This window comes from Myotis daubentonii, chromosome 15, assembly GCF_963259705.1.
Source record: "Myotis daubentonii chromosome 15, mMyoDau2.1, whole genome shotgun sequence".
NCBI classification, from domain to species: Eukaryota; Metazoa; Chordata; class Mammalia; order Chiroptera; family Vespertilionidae; genus Myotis; species Myotis daubentonii.
Window position 1 is genome coordinate 8,789,071 of NC_081854.1, and position 19,069 is coordinate 8,808,139.

The following is a 19,069-nucleotide window of genomic DNA, read 5'->3' on the forward strand; positions in this document are numbered from 1 at the left end:
GTCGACAGGCGTCTCACTGACACATCGGACGCTTGCGGGGAGATGACCTGAAGTTGGGCTCAGCTGACACTGTGACCCAGACACCGACAGGGGGCCTCTCAGTGACACTGGGCTTCCTCACAGCATGGCGGCTTCAGATAGTTTGATTTCTTATGTCCGACGACGACGACAACGACGACGACGACGACGATGATGATGGCTCCAAGAGTGAACGTTCCAGCAAACAAGCTGAAAGCTGTGTTGTGAGGAAGACCAAGCTATACTGGCCACACAGAGACCAGGATGCTCCAAACTGATCTCCACGGCCGGCCCGCAGGATTGTGGGAAACAATAAACGGCCATCACTGAGGGCCCCTCTGTTTGGCTATTGCACCCCTGGGAGCAGGGGCCCTGTTAGGTTCACCGCCACAAACGTTGACTGAGAGAATGAATGGACTCCCTCCAGTTCATGGAGCCATGCTGGTCTCTGAGTTCTCAACAATACTCATCCCGGGCAGTAGGCTGCCTGGTCTTGGAGGCAGGCCAGCTACCAGCCTGTATGTGAAAACTGGAAGAAAGGTCCCCCTCTGGGTGGACTAACTAGAAAAAATAAAAGAAGGAGCCCTCCAGGTAGGCACAGTCCCCGGGACGCAGGCTTGGAGGGCAGCTTGCGGGCTCTCTTTAAGCCCCACTTGCCTTCTTGGCCGATCCCTTTGTGTGTGAACAGCGGGCACATCAGTTCAGGGCTCCCTGCTTTGCTCGCGGCAGCCATTCCCGCCTTCGTCCTGGGTGAGACCACGCCACTGTTCTCTCTGCAAGCAGCCATGACCCCCAGGAGGCAGCTCAAACCCTCGGCGGCAGCGGCCAAGTCTTAGCGAGGTGAAGGTAGCCAATCCCAGGGTTTCACCCACCTGGCCCTGTGACGGCTCAGTGGACGCGTGACACACGACTGGCCAACGAGATACGAGGGGCCTGTCTCCCTGAGGGGCAGTGAGTCGCTGGAGCTTTGGAAGGTTTTCCTCCCTCTTCCAAAGGGGCCCAGGACGAGAATGAACCTGTGTTGGCTGCCTCGGGAAGAGGCTGTCCGCATGTGACAGTCCTGGGCGTGTGGCGGTCCTCTTGGGACCGCGAGGGAGTCGCCTAAGAGGAGATGATAGCAGCTCAAGGAGACGGACAGAACTGGGGCCCGGCCGGTGTGGCTCAGTCGGTTAGAGCATCGTCCCAATGACCGAGGTTGCGGGTTTGATCCCCAGTCAGGACCACGTTCAGGAAGCAGCCAATGGCCCGGCCGGTGTGGCTCAGTCGGTTGGGTGTCATCCTGTGCACCAAAAGGTTGCTGGTTTGATTCCGGTCAGGGCACATGCCTGGACGGTGGGCTTCATCCCAGGTAAGCGGGGGGAGGGCGTGCAGGAGGCAGCTGATCAATGCTTCTCTCTCACATCAATGTTTCTCTCTCTCTCCCTCTCCCTTTCTCTCTCTCTCAAAAGCAATAAAAAATATTTTTTTTTTTAGAAAAGAAGCAACCAATGAATACATAAATAAGTGGAACAACAACTTGATGTTTCTCTCTCCCTTCTGCTCTCTCTCTAAAATCAATCAATAATATATATGATGGGTAGAACTTGGGCACGGGTGACATTGTTGAGCTGCTAACCCTGGGCGTGTGCCAGTCTGGTCACATGAATATGTTAATTAAACGAGTTTGTTGGGCCCTGACCGGTTTGGCTCAGCAGTTAAGAGTGTCAGCCTGCGGACTGAAGGGTCCCACGTTGGATTCCGGTCAAGGGCATGTACCTTGGTTGCGGGCACATCCCCAGTAGGGAGTGTGCAGGAGGCGGCTGATGGATGTTTCTCTCTCATCAATGTTTCTAACTCTCTATCCCTCTCCCTTCTTCTCTGTAAAAAAAATCAATAAAATATATTTTTAAAAAAATAAAAAATAAACAAAATAAATGTTTGCTGGGAACTCTGCTACTGGCGGCTGGAGGTATTCTGAGGCAAGAGGGAAGGGTGCTGGTCCATGTAACAGGGTGCTCCTCGTGCGTGGATCTGGTCTTGGGGGAGCCCGACAAGGAGAAGGGGGTGCCCAGGGCAGGCCGGTCTCAGGGCTTGAGCAGCGGGGAGAGGTCGGCCGCAATCCCGACCCACTCGGGCAGGAAGGCCGCCTCTGGCTTGAAGACTTTGAGGAAGGGCGAGTCGGGCAGGGTGTAGTTGGCCAGGTAGACGGTGTCTCCGCCGGCCAGGTAGGCGGCCCAGATCCCGAAGGTGCCGATGGTCATGACGGTGTGGTTGCACTGCGTGAGCAGCGCGAAGTCCTTGGCGGGGGAGCCCTCCACGCCCTCGCCCGCGAACACCACGTCCCCCCGGGACGCGTCGATGTTCTCCCGGCACCAGGCCATGCCGTTGCTGGTGACCACGAAGACGGGGGCGGCGTGGCGGGCCCGGAACCAATCCAGGGCCTGTCGCAGGTACCCGCGGTCGGCCACCACCCCCTTCCACACGTTGGGCATGACGTGCACGTAGTCCCCGCGGCGCACGTGGACGCCCACGAAGGTGGCCGGCCGGCTCCCGTTCACGCGCAGGCCCCGCAGGTACGTCTGCGCCTCCTCCCTCACGTGGTCGTGCAGCGTGAACTCGCGCAGGATCTCGGGGCGCAGGTGGTGGTAGAAGGTCCAGGAGCAGGGGTAGCCCGTGAGGCGCACGTACTCCCAGGGGAGGTGGCGGTACTGCTCCTCCATCCAGTCGTTGAGGTGGTAGTTGTGCCAGGGGATCCTGCTGGCCGTGGTGTCGTGCAGCACCGGCAGGGAGATCCTGAAGATGGGCGCCAGCGCGCTGTGCATCTGGGCGGGGATGAAGGCCGGCCGCCCGTTCATCTTGGCCAGGGCGTACAGCGTGGCATACTCGCCCATCTGGTTGCCCAGGCGGCCGATGGAGTTGATGGTCCACATGCCCCTGGGCGCGGAGCTCGGGGAGCTTGGGGCGCTGGAGGCATTGTCCTTGGTTTCCGCAGGCTCCAGCCTCCTGGCTGCCAACGGGGGCTGGATCTTCACTAGCCGCTGCTGAAGGTGAAAGATGGTGGAGGCCGTGAAGACAAAGAGGACAAAGTGGGCCATGGGGAAGAAGAAGGGCCCCTGGGTGCTGGGCATGGCTGTGGGCGGGAGAGCAGGGAAGTTAGCAGGGCTGCGTGCGCCTGGTGCGGGGTTGTGTGCGCAGACATGGGTGGGTGGGTGTGCCTGTGGGTTTACTATATCTACATTAATAAAAGAGAAACATGCAAATTGGTGTCACTCCCTTATGCCCACCAGCCAATCAGGTGAGTATGCAAATTAACCCAACAAAGATGGCAGTTAATTTGCATATGCAGGCGTGGAGCAAAAACTGAAGGCTCCTGCCAGAGTGAAGACTGAAGACTGAAGAGGCTTGGTTTCTCCGCTGTGACCAGACCAAAGGCCTGGGTCCCGGCAGCCAGGGGAAGGAAGGCCTATTGCGTGAATCTTCATGCAACGGGCTTCTAGTATACATATATATATATTGATTTCTGAGAGGAAGGGAGAGGAAGAGAGAGAAACATCAATGATGAGAGAGAATCATCGATCGGCTGCCTCCTGCACACCCCCAACTGGGGATCGAGCCTACTATCTAGGCATGTGCCCTTGACCAGAATCGAACCTGGAACCCTTCAGTCTGCAGGTCAATGCTCTATCCACTGAGCCAAACCAGCTGGTGTGGGTTTACCTTTTGTGGGCATGTAAATGAGTGTAAATACTCAGATATGTGCTTTCGGGTTTGTCTTTAGAGTGTGTTATGTGTGTATGTGTGTTATGTGTGTGTGTTTACACACGTGGGTATGTATGCATTGTGTGTGTGTGCATGGTACATTCACTGTATGAATACACGTGTGTGTGCGTGTGTATATATATAGTGTGTGTATGTGTATCTGGGTTTCTAACATCCTATCTAATAATAGACAAACATGGTAATTGACCGTACCTTCGCTACGCCCCCTATGGGCTAATCAGCACGATATGCAAATTAACCCAACCAAAATGGCGGTCGGCAGCCACGCAACTGAAGCAAGCAGGAGGCTTGCTTGCTCCAGTAATGGAGGAAGCCAAGGTTCCCCGCCTGCCGCGGCCCGGCTCTGAGTTCTGAAAGCAACAAAGTTTCAATTATAGAAGCTAAACAAACCCCAGATACCTGCTTTCAGCCGGCCATGGCCTCAGAGCTGGAGCGAGCAGCAACCGGCTCTCAGCTCCAGTGACAGCAACAAAGTTTCAATTATAGAAGATAAATGAATCCCAGAATTTAAAAAGAAAAAAAGAAAAAAAGGAGAGGCTGGGAGCTTCAGTCGCTGGCCAGCCTGAAACGGCCCTCAGCCCCTCATCCAGACTGGCTAGGCACCCCAGTGGGGACCCCCAACCTAAAGGGGGTGTGTCCAGCCTGAAAACAGCCATCAGCCCCTCATCCAGGCTGGCCAGGCACCCCAGTGGGAACCCCCACCATGAAGGGGGTGTGACCAGCTGCAAACAGCCATCAGCCCCTCACCCAGGCTGGCCAGGCACCCAAGCGGGAACCCCACCCTGATCCGGGACACCCTTCAGGACAAACCAGCCAGCCCCCACCTGTGCACCAGGCCTCTATCCTATATAATAAAAGGGTAATATGCAAACTGACCCTAACAGCAGAACGACTGGGAATGACTGGTTGACTGGTCACTATGACACACACTGACCACCAGGGGGCAGATGCTCAATGCAGGAGCTGCCGTCTGGTGGTCAGTGCACTCCCACATGGGGAGCTCTGCTCAGCCACAAGCCAGGCTGATGGCTGCCAGTACAGCAGTGGTGGGAGCCTCTCCTGCCTCCTCAGCAGCGCTAAGGATGTCTGACTGCAGCTTAGGCCTGCTCCCTGCTGGCAAGTGGACATCCCCTGAGGGCTCCCGGGCTGCCAGAGGGATGTCTGATTGCCAGCTTAGGCCCAATCCCCCGGGGAGCAGGCCTAAGCCAGCAGGTGCACACATTTTTGTGCAACGGGCTCTAGTCTATATATATAAAAGCCTAAGCGACCAGATGACCAGCCGGTAGCTATGATGCGCACTGACCACCAGGGGGCAGATGCTCAACACAGGAGCTGCCCCCTGGTGGTCAGTGTGCTCCCATAGCGGGAGGGCTGTTGGGTGCCAGAGGCTGGGCTCATGGCTGGCGAGCGCTGCTGTTGCAGCGCGAGTCTTGCCTGCCTCTGCCTCTGCGGCAGCACTACCAGCAGCCTGCGGGGATCAGGCTGCCGGTTTCAGACATCCCCTGAGGGGTCCTGGATTGCAAGAGGGCGCAGGCCAGGCTGAGGGACCCCACCGGTGCACGAATCCGTGCACTGGGCCTCTGGTTGTGTATACAAACGGACATGTGTACATTGCATTGTACGGGTATGTGTTTATTGTGTACTCTGAAAGGGTTGAAGAGAATGAAACGGGTCAGAGAACACTTATTGTGCTCAGCGGACATCTTGCAGAAAGCTTGCAGCCTTGAGCACCGCACAGCCCAGATGACTAGACATCTGGCCCAGGGAGGAGCCGAGGATGGACTGGCCCTGCCCCTCCCCTCAGCAGAGCGGCTTGCAGCCAGAAGGACTAATAAAACCTCTCTCTCCCTTCCCTCTCCGCCGATTCCCTTCTCAGACTCGGCCCACCTGCACCTAGGTGCCTGGAATTAAATTTCTTTTGATACATTATGGCCTCAGGTCATAGGTGCACAACCCAGGCCCACTCCGAACCTTTCAGGTACAGGTGTGTGTAACACACAGAGAGCGTGACGGTGGTTGGGAACACGTGGCTGTGTGTATATGTGAGTATACAGATATGAGTGGACATCCATTATGTGCATCTCTAGTGTATGTTTACTTGTGTGTTTATAGCCTGTGAGGATACATATGTGGGTGTCTGTATACATGAGCACATGTATATGAACCTCTATGTGATGGGGATCCCACTTCTAGCGATGCCTGTCTTCGCAGGCCCTGCCGCCTACATCCCCTCTGAAGGGAAGTTGCCAGGCCCACCCGGAATGAACCGCTTGGCCTGCCCGCCCTCCGGACACAGCAGCCGGAGCCTGAGGTAGACACGCGGCTGTCTCCACGGCGGCTCCTCCATCATTGGCTGTGGCCTATGGCTCTGTAAGATGACCTGGCCCATTCTTTATCTTGAGAGTTTTTACTAAAAGGCTCAGAAGGCAGTTGGCACATGAGAGATGTTTTTCCCCTCCTGATACCAACTGGGTGTCCAACAATTCAATTCAATTCTGACCCTATCTACCTAGTGTTCATATCAGATCCCACGGGTCAAAGAGTCCCGTTCCACAAGACTGTCCTCAACTTCAAACACTGATCAAAAGTCCCGGGCCGCCCTAGCCGGGTGATAGAGTGTCGGCCCGCGGACTGAGGGTATCCGGTTCGGTTCTGGTCAAGGGCACATACCTCGGTTGCAGGATCTGTGTGCGAGGCAACCAATCGATGTGTCTCTCATATCGATGTTTCTCTCTGTCTCTCCCCCTCCCTTCCACTCTTTCTAAAAAAAAAAAAAGAAAGAAAGAAAATCAAAAAATAAATAAATAAAAAAAAATCAATGGAAAAATATCCTCAGGTGAGGATTAACAAAGCCAGCAAACAGTCCTGGGCCATTCATACTCTGACTGACCAGCTATAAATTGGGGTTCTCGTGACCCCCTCCGCAGCATTGAGAACTGGCTGGAATGGCCCACAGAACTCAGCAAGGCCCTTGCCTGCCGTTTGTAATGATGATGCAGTCAGGAGAGGTACTGAGGGTGTTGATCCAGAAGGGCCCTGCACCAGGCTCGGTCCTGGTGGAGTTGGGGTGCACAACCTCCAGGCTCAGGGGTGTGTGTGCCAAGGCAGAGGCTCTCTGAGCCCATTGTTGGGGTGTTTATGGAGGTGTCATCGTGTGAACGTGAATGATTAGATCATCAACGGTTGGTGGTTAAGTCGGTCTTCGTCTTGCTCCCCTTCCCCAAGGTTGAGGGGTAGGGCTGAATGTTCCAGTCTTCTAATCAAGGCTTGGTTTTTCTGTTGACCTCAACCCATCCTAAAGTTACCTAGAATCCCCTTATCAAAAAATAAGCACTCCTATCATCCTTATCACTCAATAAATGCTAATGGTTTTATGAGCTGTTCCTAGGAACCAGGCTCAAAGACCAATCTCATTCATTCACTGAGACCATGCAGAGCCGCTGGGCAGAATAGACTTGGGAGCTGGTAACCATAAAATACCCGAACAGACGTGCAAAGAATCCTCGACAGAACTGCAATTCCTGGTTCAGGGATCGCAGAAAAGCCCCAGAGAGCTGAGCGATTACACAACCTGTTCTTTTCAACTCCGGTCACAGCAGGAGTCGGTGGCAGGAGCGGGGTGGTTGCCCGGCACAGGCTCCCGAGAACCCTTGGGACTCGCAGGAGGTAGGGGCACTGAGAACTCCGCGTCCCGGGACCTACAGCTCCAACCGGTGGTTTGTGGAGCGAACAAGTCAATTGATCTGTCGTCTGCGAACCCTTAGGGCAAGTCAAAGGCCCCAGAAGGATGAGACTTAAAGACGCGGTCGCTGAGGCTAAGCAGAGCGGCTGTGCGTGGAGTAGAGCAGGAAGTGAATTGTTCCGATCCACCATGATGTGGCCAGAGGCCAGCAAGGAGAAGGAGAGCAACTATCGCTTGGCATCATTATTTTATTCTATTTTTTATTTTATTTTATTTTATTATTTTATTAGAGGCCCAATGCACAAAATTCATGCACGAGTGGGGCATCCCCGCAGCCCAGCCTGCACCCTCTCCAATCCCGGACATCCCTCTCACAATCCTGGACTGCTGGCTCCTAATCGCTCACCTGCCTGCCTGCCTGGTCACCCCCAACCGCCCCCCCTTGACAGCCTGGTTGCTCCACGTAGCCTTCTTTTTCAGTCGTTTGGTCGTCCCTCACTAACCCCCTTGCTGGCCTGGTTGTAGAAAGCCATCTTGTGAGGGCGTGATGGTCAATTTGCATATTACCTCTTTATTATTATAGGGTTTTTTTATTTTTTATTGTTATTTTCTAATATATTTTATTGATTTTTTTACAGAGAGGAAGGGAGAGGGATAGAGAGTTAGAAACATCGATGAGAGAGAAACATTGATCAGCTGCCTCCTGCACACCCCCTACTGGGGATGTGCCTGCAACCAAGGTCCATGCCCTTGACCGGAATCAAACCTGGGACCCCTGAGTCCGCAGGCCGATGCTCTATCCACTGAGCCAAACTGGCTAGGGCAGGGTTTTATTTTATTTACTAGAGGTCCAGCACAACATCTGTGCATGGGGGGGGGGGGCGGTGGGGAGGTCCCTCAGCCTGGCCTGTGCCCTCTCGCAGTCCAGGACCCCTTGGGGAGCAGGCCTAAGCCGGCAGTTGGACATCCTCTGAGGGGTCCTTAGCATTGCCACGGAGGCAAGAGAGGCTCCCGCCACTGCAGCTGCACTTGCCAACCATGATCTGGCTTCTGGCTGGGCAGTGCTCCCCCTGTGGGAGCACACTGACCACCAGGGGGCAGCTCCTGTGTTAAGTGTTTGCCCCCTGGTGGTCAGTGTACATCATAGCGACCAGTCGTTCTGCTGTTTGGTAGATTTGTATATTAGCCTTTTATTATATAGGATTATTTCTTGTTACTCCTCACCTGAGGATATTTTTCCATTGATTTTTAGAGAGAGTGGAAAGGAGGGGGAGAGACACAGAGAGAGAAACATTGATGCACATACCCCAACCAGGGCCAGGGAATGGAGCCTGCAACCAAGGTACATGCCCTTGACCGAAATCAAACATGGGATCCCCAGTCCTTGGGCTGACACTCTATCCACTGAGCCAAACTGGCCAGGGCACCTCGTGACTTTATTTTTGCTAAAGATTCCAGCTCGAAATGACTGGTGGGCACTGCCATTCTGTAGCCGAGCTGGACCCACACTGAGCCATGTTGCCACATGAGCAAGATGGGGCGCTGAGTGATGGCAGTGAGGGGCCAGCAGTGAGGGCCTCCCGCTCGCCCAGCTCTTCCAAAGACTCCCCTTTTCCTTCCTGGTGAGTATGCGCTTCCCACCCACTCTTTCTGAAACGTTTCCTGCCCGGCTGGTGTGGCTCCGTGGTTGAGTGTAGACCTGTAGACCAGGAGGTCACAGTTCAATTCCCGGTCAGGGCACATGCCCGGGTTGTGGGCTCCATCCCCTGTGCGGGGCATGCACGAGACAGCAGATTAATGATTCTCACTTATCATTGACTAGAGGCCCGGTGCACAAAAATTTGTGCACTCGGGGGGAAGGGGGGTCCCTCAGCCCGGCCTGTGCCCTCTCGCAGTCTGGGACCCCTCGGGAGATAACGACCTGCTGGCTTAGGCCTGCTCCCAGGTGGCAGAGGGCAGGCCCAATCCCTAGGTGCAGCCCCTGGTCGGGCTCAGAGCAGGGCCGATTGGGGGGTTGGGGCACCGCCCCCTGTCATGCACAGAGCAGGGCCCATCAGGGGGGTTGGGGCTCTGTACCCTGTCACACTCAAGGCAGGGGCGATCGGGAGGTTGCGGCGCCACCCCGTCACGAACAGAGCAGGGCCAATCAGGGGGTTTTGGCACTGCCCCCTGTCACTCACAGAGCAGGGCCAATCAGGGGGTTGGGGCGCTGCCCCCTGTCACGTACAGAGCAGGGCGGATCAGGGGGTTGGGGCGCCGCCCTCTATCACCCACAGAGCAGGGCCGATCAGGGGGTTGGGGCGCCGCCACTCTCACACTCAGGGCAGGGCCGATGGGGAGGTTATGGCTCTACCCCATCACACACAGAGCAGGGCCCGTGGGGGGGGGGGGGTTGGGGCGCCGCACCCTGTCACACACAGAGCCGCAGGGCGATCAGGAGGTTTGGGCGCTGCCCCCTGTCACGCTGATCCCGGTGCCGGGAGGCCTCGCGGCTCCGCTGATCCCAGTGCTGGGAGGCATATTACCCTTTTACTATATAGGGTAGAGGCCTGGTGCACGTGTGGGTGCCGGCTGGTTTGCCCTGAAGAGTGTCCTGGATCAGGCTGGGGGTCCCCACTGGGGTGCCTGGCCAGCCTGGGTGAGGGGATGATGGCTGTTTGCAGCTGGTCACACACCCTTCAGGGTGGGGTTCCCCACTGGGGTGCCTGGCCAGTCTGGGTGAGGGGCTGAGGGCTGTTTTCAGGCTGGGGGTGACTGAAGCTCTCAACCGCTCCTTTTTTTATTTTATTCTGGGCCAGCTTTAGCTTTGAGGCTTGGCTACAGCTCTTAGGCCTCCGCTGCTGAAAGTAGGTTTCTGGCCTTTGCATACAATGTTGCGATCCTGCTGGCTGAAGCCCGTCGGACTAAAACAGGTTTCTGGGGTTTTGTTTAGCTTCTATGTTTGTTACAGAGTTGCTTAGAGTTGCAGCTCAGAGGCCTGCAGCGGCAGGTGGGGAACATTGGAGTCGTCCGTCAGTGAAGCAATCAAGCCTCATGTTAGTTTCAAGCTGCCTGGCTGCTGGCTGCCATCTTGGCTGGCAGTTAATTTGCATATCTCGCTGATTAGCCAATGGGAAGGGTAGCGGTCGTACGCCAATTACCATGTTTCTCTTTTATTAGATAGGATGTTTCTATCTTTTTCTTTTTTCTCTGAAATCAATGGAAAACATATTTTAAAAAAACAAACAAACTTTTCCTCACGAGCAGGCCTCCACTCGAAGGTAGATTAGATACAAAAGCTTTCCAGTTGGTCTGGCTCAGGGCCAAAGTTCCCGGTCAAAGTATTGAACCTAATGGCCATTAAGAGAGCACGGGGGCTAAGCCAAGCAGGGTGTGGCCTGGGTGAACCTGGGAAACTGCCAGAAGCAGGTGTAGCCCTTTATGGTTAACTATGACTAATAAACATTGTCTTGGGACCTCACCTAGCAACATCCCTGCTTCTGAATTGCAGTCACTCAAAGCCTTAGAGCCCATTAGGATCGAGTGAAAGTTATCTTTCTAGAAGAAACTCAGGCTTGTCCACGAGGTGTCTGAACTTGCACTTAACCGATTCTGGTGGAGGTCTGGGCCCCCGGAGCCCAACCAGAAATAGACTCCTGGGCGGTACAGCCCCTCCGGCCCCCTGGGACTTGAATGAAAGGAGGCAGGGAGGCTGCGTTTGCTGCACCGGTTTCTTTCACAGGAGATTCTGTCTGATGGCCCCCACGCTACGGGCCAAACCCAGAAGGCCCCTTCCCTCATCACCCAGGGGTCAGCGCGCCTGCCCCAGCCACACGCGGCCGGTCCCAGGCTCCCACACTCATCAGCGGTGAGTCTGGGGGCGCGTGGCTTCACCTCTCTGAGGAGCGAAACGGGGCCCGGCACATACACGTGCAGTAGGTTTTTGCTGTTACCTCAGACAAAGCGAAGGGCGCAGTTCTGTGCGGGCTCTGGGCCAAGGACCGGGGGGTTTCCGCTCTCCACACTGGGATTGTGGTCATGGTCCATTAGCTTTCCCACCACACAGGTCACAGAACTGGGAGGGGGCACGGAGGAATGAGACGGGGACGGGCCCAGAGGAGGAATCGGTCTCGCTCAGAGGCGGTGAGTTCTGGGACCCACCGGGGCAGCCCCGTGTCACCAGAGGCAGCGGCAAGGGGCTGAGCTGACTTTGGGGTTTGTCCCTCCGCAGTGGGGGAGTGCATCCGTGATTCTACCTGCCATGGTTAATGTTTGACTTTTAAAAAAAAGTTAAATGTTTTTTATTGATTTTAGGAAGGAAGGGAGAGGGAGAGGGAGAGGGAGAGGGAGACAGAGAGACAGAGAGACAGAGAGAGAGACATTGATGCCAGAGAGAAACATCCATCAGCTGCCTCACCTCCCGTACCCACCCGGACCGGAGATCACATCCATGACCCAGGCATGTGCCCTGACCAGGAGTCAAACAGGCCACCTTCCGGTGCACGGGACGGCTCTCAGCCAATGGAGCCAACCAGCCAGGCTGACTGCCCGCCCGCCCTCCCTCCCTTCCTTCCTTCCTCTTTCTTTTTTAATGGAGTTGAAGATATGGGACAGAGTATATGTGATGGGCAAACAAGGGGTGTGCTGTATCAGGGTGGCACACTTTTGCTCACCCAGCACACAGACCCTGGTACAGCCTATTATGGGCTGCATTGGGTCCCTCTAAGAAAGATACATTAGCCCTAGCGGTTTGGCTCAGTGGACAGAGCGTCTGCCCATGGACTGAAGGGTCCTGGGTTCGATTCTAGTCAAGGGCACACACCGGTGGCAGGCCTGATCCCCGGCCCTGGTTGGGGTACATGTGGGCTGCATGTGGGGCGCATGCGGGAGGCAGCCATTCGATGTGTCTCTCCTACACCCATGTTTCTCTCTGTCTCTTCCTCTCCTTTTCACTCTCTCTACAAAGCAAGGGGAAAATATCCGCAGGTGAGGAAAGAAAAGGAAAAGAAAAAAGGAAGATATGGTGAAATCCTAACCCTCAGCCCTTCAAATGTGACCGTATTGGAGATAGGTCTTTACAGGGGTGACCAAGGTAAACAAGGTCACCCTAAGTCACAGTGATGGCGAACCTGTGACACGCGTGTCAGAGGTGACACGCGAACTCATTTTTTTGGTTGATTTTTCTTTGTTAAATGGCATTTAAATATACAAAATAAATATCAAAAATATAAGTCTTTGTTTTACTATGGTTGCAAATATCAAAAAAATGTCTATATGTGACACGGCACCAGAGTTAAGTTAGGGTTTTTCAAAATGCTGACACGCCGAGCTCAGAAGGTTTGCCATCACTGCCCTAAGATGTGCTCTAATCCAATAGGAGAGCTACCTTTATGTATAAAAAACCACACACACACACACACACACACACACACACACACACAACTGTCCTGGCCGGGTGGCTCAGTTGGTTGGAGCATCATCCTATACACCAGTGGTTCTCAGCCTTGGCTGCACATGAGAATCACCTGGGAATCTTTTTAAAATCCTGATTTCTGGGCCTCATCCTCCGGAAATTCTGTTTCTTTGTTACTAATGTGGCCCCACCCCATCACAAAGAACTAATGCAGCCCGTACTATAACGCATGACATTGGCCCAAGAATGGCCCGTCGTCGGCCAGCCCGTGTGTGTGTGTGTGTGTGTGTGTGTGTGTGTGTGTGTGTCCTGACTCAAGAGAATGAGCTGCACCAAGCAGACGCTCTGCTTGGGACTTAGAGTCAGAAGCACAGAAGCACGTGCATGGCAGGCCTGGCAGCCAGTGCGGCCACGTCAAGCCCCATCTAAGATAACCCAGGGGAAGCCCAGAGAGGACCCAGCCCTGACAATACACAGAGAGAGGGCCCGGCCGGCGTGGCTCAGTGGTTGAGCATCGACCTATGAACCAGGTCACGGTTCGCTTCCCGCTCAGGGCACACGTCCAGGTTGCAGGCTCGATCCCCATGTGAGGTGTGCGGGAGGCAGCCGATCCATGATTCTCTCTCATCGTTGACGTTTCTATCTCTCTCTCCCTCTCCCTTCCTCTCTGAAATCAATAAAAATATATATCTGCTGACGGGGTGTGGGGGGATGTATGCAGGGAGCAGAGGACACTCTCCATTCTTCACGGAGCTGTCTGAAGATCACTCAGTTCAGCCTGGCCCGTGCGGCTCAGCGGTTGAGCGTTGACCTATGAACTAGGAGCTTCCGGTTCGATTCCCGGTCAGGGCACACGTGCAGATTGATGATTCTCGCTCATCACTGATGTTCCCATCTCTCTCTCTCTCAAATCAATACATTTACTCAGTTGAATTTTTTAAAATATATTTTTTTATTGATTTCAAAGAGGGAGAGGGAGAGAGAGAGAGAAACATCAATGATGAGAGAGATTCATTGATTGGCTTCTTCCTGCACGTCCCCCACTGGGGATCAAGCCTGCAACCTGGGCACGTGCCCTTGAGCGGAACCAAACCCCCAGGCCCTTCAGTCTGCAGGCAGATGCTGTATCCACTGAGCCAAACCAGCCAGGGCTGTTGAAGTTGTTTTTTTTAACGTAATCCGGTCTCCACCTTTGTCAGGCTAGTCCTTGCCTGGTGTCATCCGTGTTGTTTAATCCCCTCCCTGTCTCATTGGCTTTCTGCCAGCATCGCCCTGGCTCCAGTTTCTCCTGTCCCTACATTCCCCTCTTTTCTTTCTTTCTTTCCTGTTTTTTTTTTTTTTTTGGTCTCCATTCGCAGCGCCTAGTACAGCGGTTCTCAACCTGTGGGTCGCGACCCCTTTGGCGGTCGAACGACCCTTTCACAGGGGTCGCCTAAGACCATCCTGCATACCAGATATTGACATGACGATTCATCACAGTAGCAACATGACAGTTATGAAGTAGCAACGGAAATAATTTTATGGTTGGGTCACAACATGAGGAACTGTATTTAAAGGGCCAGAAGGTTGAGAACCACTGGCCTAGTGGGTGAAAAAATGAATATTGGGAGAACAGACCTTCACGGTCAAACGTCTTAATCTGGGCTGGCAGCGACTGCCCCTGAGTGTCCCCCGAAATTCGTTTACAGCAGACAGACAGTAGGGATGGTTGTGGGGTGTTTTTTTTTGGATGAAGAGAAAGGCAGGACATTCTAGAACACCGTCTGTCGGCCTTCTTAGATGTTCCCCCTCCTCACCCAGGAAGGGGAATGTTAGGAACTGCCTCCGGACTTCGACCCCTGACCTTGACTGAGGCTGGGGGGGAGGAGGCGGAGGTGGGGAGAGCCAGAGGGGAGAAACCCGGGGCCTGGGAGGGGGGCTTGGCTGTGAGGGCCTGAACGCTGGGGCTCAGAGAGGACTGGGGGTGGCGGGTGGGAGCTGGGGCAAGGCCGGGGCTGGGCGAGGAGCTGGGGGTGGGGGTGGGGGACATTGGGAAATCTTGGGGTGCACCGGCTGGGGCTGCTTCTGGTGAATGGGAGGAGCTGGCCTTCTGTAATCCTCCAGGTCAGGAAGTCCACCTGGTTACCTGCCCGCAGTCCCTACAGCTGCGCCAGGCACTCGGGCCAGGTTTTGGGGGGGGGGGTGGTGATGAGAGGGAGGGTGTCTTTGGCAGGCAGAACGGAAAGAAGCCCCAACTTTGAATGAGGAAACCGGCCTCCAGGTCGCTCAGAAAAGTGGGGCCACAACATCTGCTGAAAATTTCCTTTAAACTCACATCTTGCCCACTTCTCTCTCCCAGACTCGCCTCCTCCGCTCCCCTGGAGCCTGGCCCAGCCTCCTGGCTCCCCCCACCTCTGTCCCCACGCCCAGAGCTGGCCCTGACCCTCCCCTGCTCACAGCCTCCCAGGGCCCCCCTCCAAGACCACCCCAGGCAAAGTGGCAGCTGACCCCCCCTCTCCCCCCCACCGGTCACGCCCTGGGACTCGCAGTCCGGTTCCGGCTGAAAGCCCCTCCTCCCGACCAGCCTCCACCCCTGGCTGCTCAGGTCACCCATTCGGTCCCCACCCAGCTGCCGGCTCACTCCCCCCTACCCCCCCACGTGCATCCCGGCTCCCAAATGGGCAGCATCACAGCCGGGAAGGAGCTTAGGACAAAGGGGGGGGGAGGGGGGAGGGGGGCTGCCACTCTGAAATCCCCGACTGGACTCTGGCCTGGAGCAGAGGGGTGACTCGGTGGGATGAGGGAGTCAGAGATCAGGCGCCTCTGAGCCACGGCGGGCTTCCCGGTGGGGATGGCAGCCTGGGGTCCCTGAGAGCCGGGTCCGAGGGGAGGGGTGTCCATGGGGGGTCCTGCTAACCTCCCGGAGGAGGGAGGCAGGGAGGAGGGGGGCAGATCCTAAGAGGGGACAGGAAACTGGTTCCTACCGCCCGGCCCCAGCCTTCCCTTCTGCACCTCCGTGCCCCAGTCGGCGGCAGGAACTGGTGGCCGGAGGGGTGGGGGGAGCAGGTGGCCTGGGTGGGGGAGTGACAGAGGGGGTGGGCGCTCAGGGAATAGGTCCGCAGGGAAGGAGGGGCGGCCTGGAGGTCAGGCAGTGGGGTGCTGGGGGCAGGACAGGTGGGAGCCTGGCGGCAAGGGACGGAGGCTCCAGGGACGGACGCTCCGTCTGCTCAGGAGGCCCCCTCCCGAGGTGGGCACGGCCCCCCCCCCCCCCACAAGGGACTGGAGACCAGGGAGGAGACCACGGAGTCTCCTGTCGCCAAATCCCGCGTTCGAGTCTGTTCCCAGCGCCCTGCCCTGCGGGTGCACCAGCTCCAGCCGCTCACCTGGCTCTGGGCGCCGGGGTTGGGAGTGGATGACAGGTGTCTGGAGGGTCGCTCAGCCGGCTCACTCCCCTTGGGGTCAACTCTTCCCTCGGAACCCTCCTTCTCGCCGGCCGCAGACAAACTCCGCCCAGATCCACCTGGCCTCTGGGAGCTGAAGGGAGGCGGGGTGACTGGGCTGTGGGAGCCAGGTGAGCCCGGCCTCCCTCCCGCCTGCCGGCTGAGACGCAGGCCTGGAGTGCAGCCTGGAGGAGGGGGCGGAGTCCACTGGGCCAGGCTCTCCCTGACGCTCAGCCCTCTCAGGGTCCTGTCTTTCTACATTTTGTCAAACAACTGCTAGCACTTAGCTGGTCCAACAACCTCATTCCGACTTCGCAGCCACTCGGGGGGGCAGACACCCTCAGTAGCTCTGTGGTGCAGAGGTGGAAACCGAGGCACAGAGAGGGGAAGGAAGTTGCCCCAGGTCACACAGCTAGGAAGTTACAGGAGCTGGAATTTGAAACCAGGCAGGCCTGAATCTTGGGAAAAACACCTGGCAGACAGCAACGTGTCTCAGTTTCCCTTATTCCGAAAAAGATCCTCGTAGGAAAGCACCATTTTGCACCCCCAAATGGTACATCAGGGGTCTGGGCAATGCGTGTCTACCGCCGCCCAAATCAGGTGCCGGATTTTACTGGGGGGCGGGGGGCATGCGGTGGGCCCCGCCACAGCCCCAGCAATCTTTGCCTCTTTGATTAATTGATTTGAGAGAGAGAGAAAGGAGGAGAGAGAGGAGTATTAATTTATTGTTCCACGTATTCATGCATCCATTGCTTGATTCTTATATGTGCCCTGGCCGGGATTGAACCTGCAACCGTGGCGCATCCGGGTGACGCTCTAACTAATTGAGCTACACGGCCAGGGCGCCCCTAACAATCTTTTTTTTTAAAATTTAATTTTATTTTTCGGTTAATCCTCACCAGAGGACATTTTCCCATTGATTTTTAGAGAGAGTGCAAGGGAGGGGGGAGGCAGAGACACAGCGACTGGCTTGCCTCCCACCCGTGGATCGGGGATTGAGCCTGCAACCGAGGGATGTGCCCTTGACCACAATCGAACCCGGGACCCTTCAGTCCATGGGCTGGCGCTCTATCCACTGAGCCAGACCAACTAGGGCCGCCCCTAGCAATCTTAACCGAACAGCTCCTCTGGCCCCTGGTCCAGGCAACAGGAGTCCCCCTGCATCATCCACCAACCTCGCCCCCCCCCGCCGCCCCCCCCCAAAAGATCCCGAATCCCATGGAGCCTCTCCTGTCATCGCAGTTTTCAGAAAACAGGAGGATAAAGTTGCCAGTGAACCGACACCGTGAGGATGCCATCGGCCAAGTCCAGAATGTGGGACAGTCTCGCCGGACAAGTGACCCGTTTCTCCCAGCTTCCGATGACACGGGGGAGAGCCAGGAGCCTTACACCATGCCAAGCGGATTCTGCGCTCAGAGCTGGATAAGCAGGTTTCCCCTGTGAGGACGCCCGACAGGTGCCCTGGCTGGTGTGGCTCGGTGGGTTAGAGCATCGGCCCCATGTGCCAAGGCTGTGGGTTCAATCCCTGGTCAGGCACATACAAGAATCAACCAATGAATGCCTCTCTCTCTCTCTCAAATCAACCAATGAATGTCTCTCTCTCTCTCTCTCATCAATAAATAATAAGAACACTTAAAAAAAGAACATTTCACACATATTCAAAAGTCATGGGGATGCAGGACAACTTTGCATTATGTAACTTTTGGTCCTGGCCCTCTGTCGCTAACCACTGTGACACCTAAAAAACGCCCACACAGCCCTAACCGGTTTGGCTCAGTGGGTAGAGCGTCGGCCTGCGGACTGAAGGGTCCCAGGTTCGATTCCGGTCAAGGGCATGTACCTTGGTTGCAGGCACATCCGCAGTGGGGGGTGTGCAGGAGGCAGCTGATCGATCTCTCTCATCGATGTTTCTAACTCTCTATCCCTCTCCCTTCCTCTCTGTAAAAAATCAATAAAATATATATTAAAAAAAATAAATAAAAAACGCCCCCACAGAGTCCCCAGATGCCCCTGGGGACCGCGCTCCCAGATGGAGGACTGTGGTCCTCACCTCTGCTCTCCTGTGTTGGGATCGGGGGGCAGGGGCAAACTCTGCACAGCCAGTTGTCGGGAGAAAAATCCCTGGTTGGTAGCATCTGTCAATTTCCGTGGTGTAACTACTCCCACGGTGGTCAGTGTCAAGCAAACAACATGACATCACCGAAGGCAGCATTTGCTTCTGGAGCAGCGGTTCTCAACCTGTGGGCCGCGACCCCTTTGGCGGTCGCACGACCCTTTCACGGGGGTCGCCTAAGACCATCCTGCATATCAGATACTTACATGACGATTCATCACAGCAGCAACATGACAGTGATGAAGTAGCAACGAAAATAATTTTATGGTTGGGTCACCGCATGAGGAACTGTATTTAAAGGGCCAGAAGGTTGAGAACCACTGCTCTAGAAGATCCCTCCACACAGGTCTAAATAAGAGAGAGAGAGAGAGAGGAGAGAGAGAGAGAGAGAGAGAGAGAGAGAGAGAGAGGGAGAGAGAGAAGTAAACTGTAGTAAAACACGCAAGGCGCAATGAATTCGTATTTTTTTTAACATATATTTGTACTGATTTCAGAGAGGAAGGGAGAGGGAGAGAGAGAAACATCAATGATGAGAGAGAATCATTGATGGTCTGCCTCCCGCACGTCCCCTACTGGGGATCGAGCCCATAACCCAGGCATGTGCCCTTGACCGGAATCGAACCCGGGGCCCTTCAATAGGCAGGTTGACGCTCTATCCACTGAGCAAAACGGGCCAGGGCGTGAAT

The 19,069-nt window shown here is 55.5% G+C and overlaps 1 protein-coding gene across 2 annotated transcripts; it reads right to left on the reverse strand.

The window, feature by feature from the left end:
- Nucleotides 1-1,882: 1,882 nt before the first annotated feature.
- LOC132216650 (galactoside alpha-(1,2)-fucosyltransferase 2-like) lies at nt 1,883-16,367 on the reverse strand. Of its 2 annotated transcripts, none has more exons than XM_059665980.1 (2): nt 3,970-4,113; nt 1,883-3,127 (listed from the first exon to the last, which is right to left on the reverse strand). In XM_059665980.1, exon 2 carries the CDS (start codon nt 3,123-3,125, stop codon nt 2,082-2,084), a length of 1,044 nt encoding a protein of 347 aa, XP_059521963.1. In that variant the 5' UTR covers nt 3,126-3,127; nt 3,970-4,113; the 3' UTR covers nt 1,883-2,081. The 2 variants fall into 2 exon arrangements, with proteins under 2 accessions (XP_059521963.1, XP_059521962.1); XM_059665979.1 differs by lacking the exon at nt 3,970-4,113 and adding an exon at nt 16,214-16,367 and having other exon boundaries at nt 1,884-3,127.
- Between the last annotated feature and the right edge of the window lie 2,702 nt (nt 16,368-19,069).

Excerpts from the sequence above, each read along its gene's own strand:
- LOC132216650 (XM_059665980.1), bottom strand. The coding sequence starts at position 3,125 with ATGCCCAGCACCCAGGGGCCCTTCTTCTTCCCCATGGCCCACTTTGTC.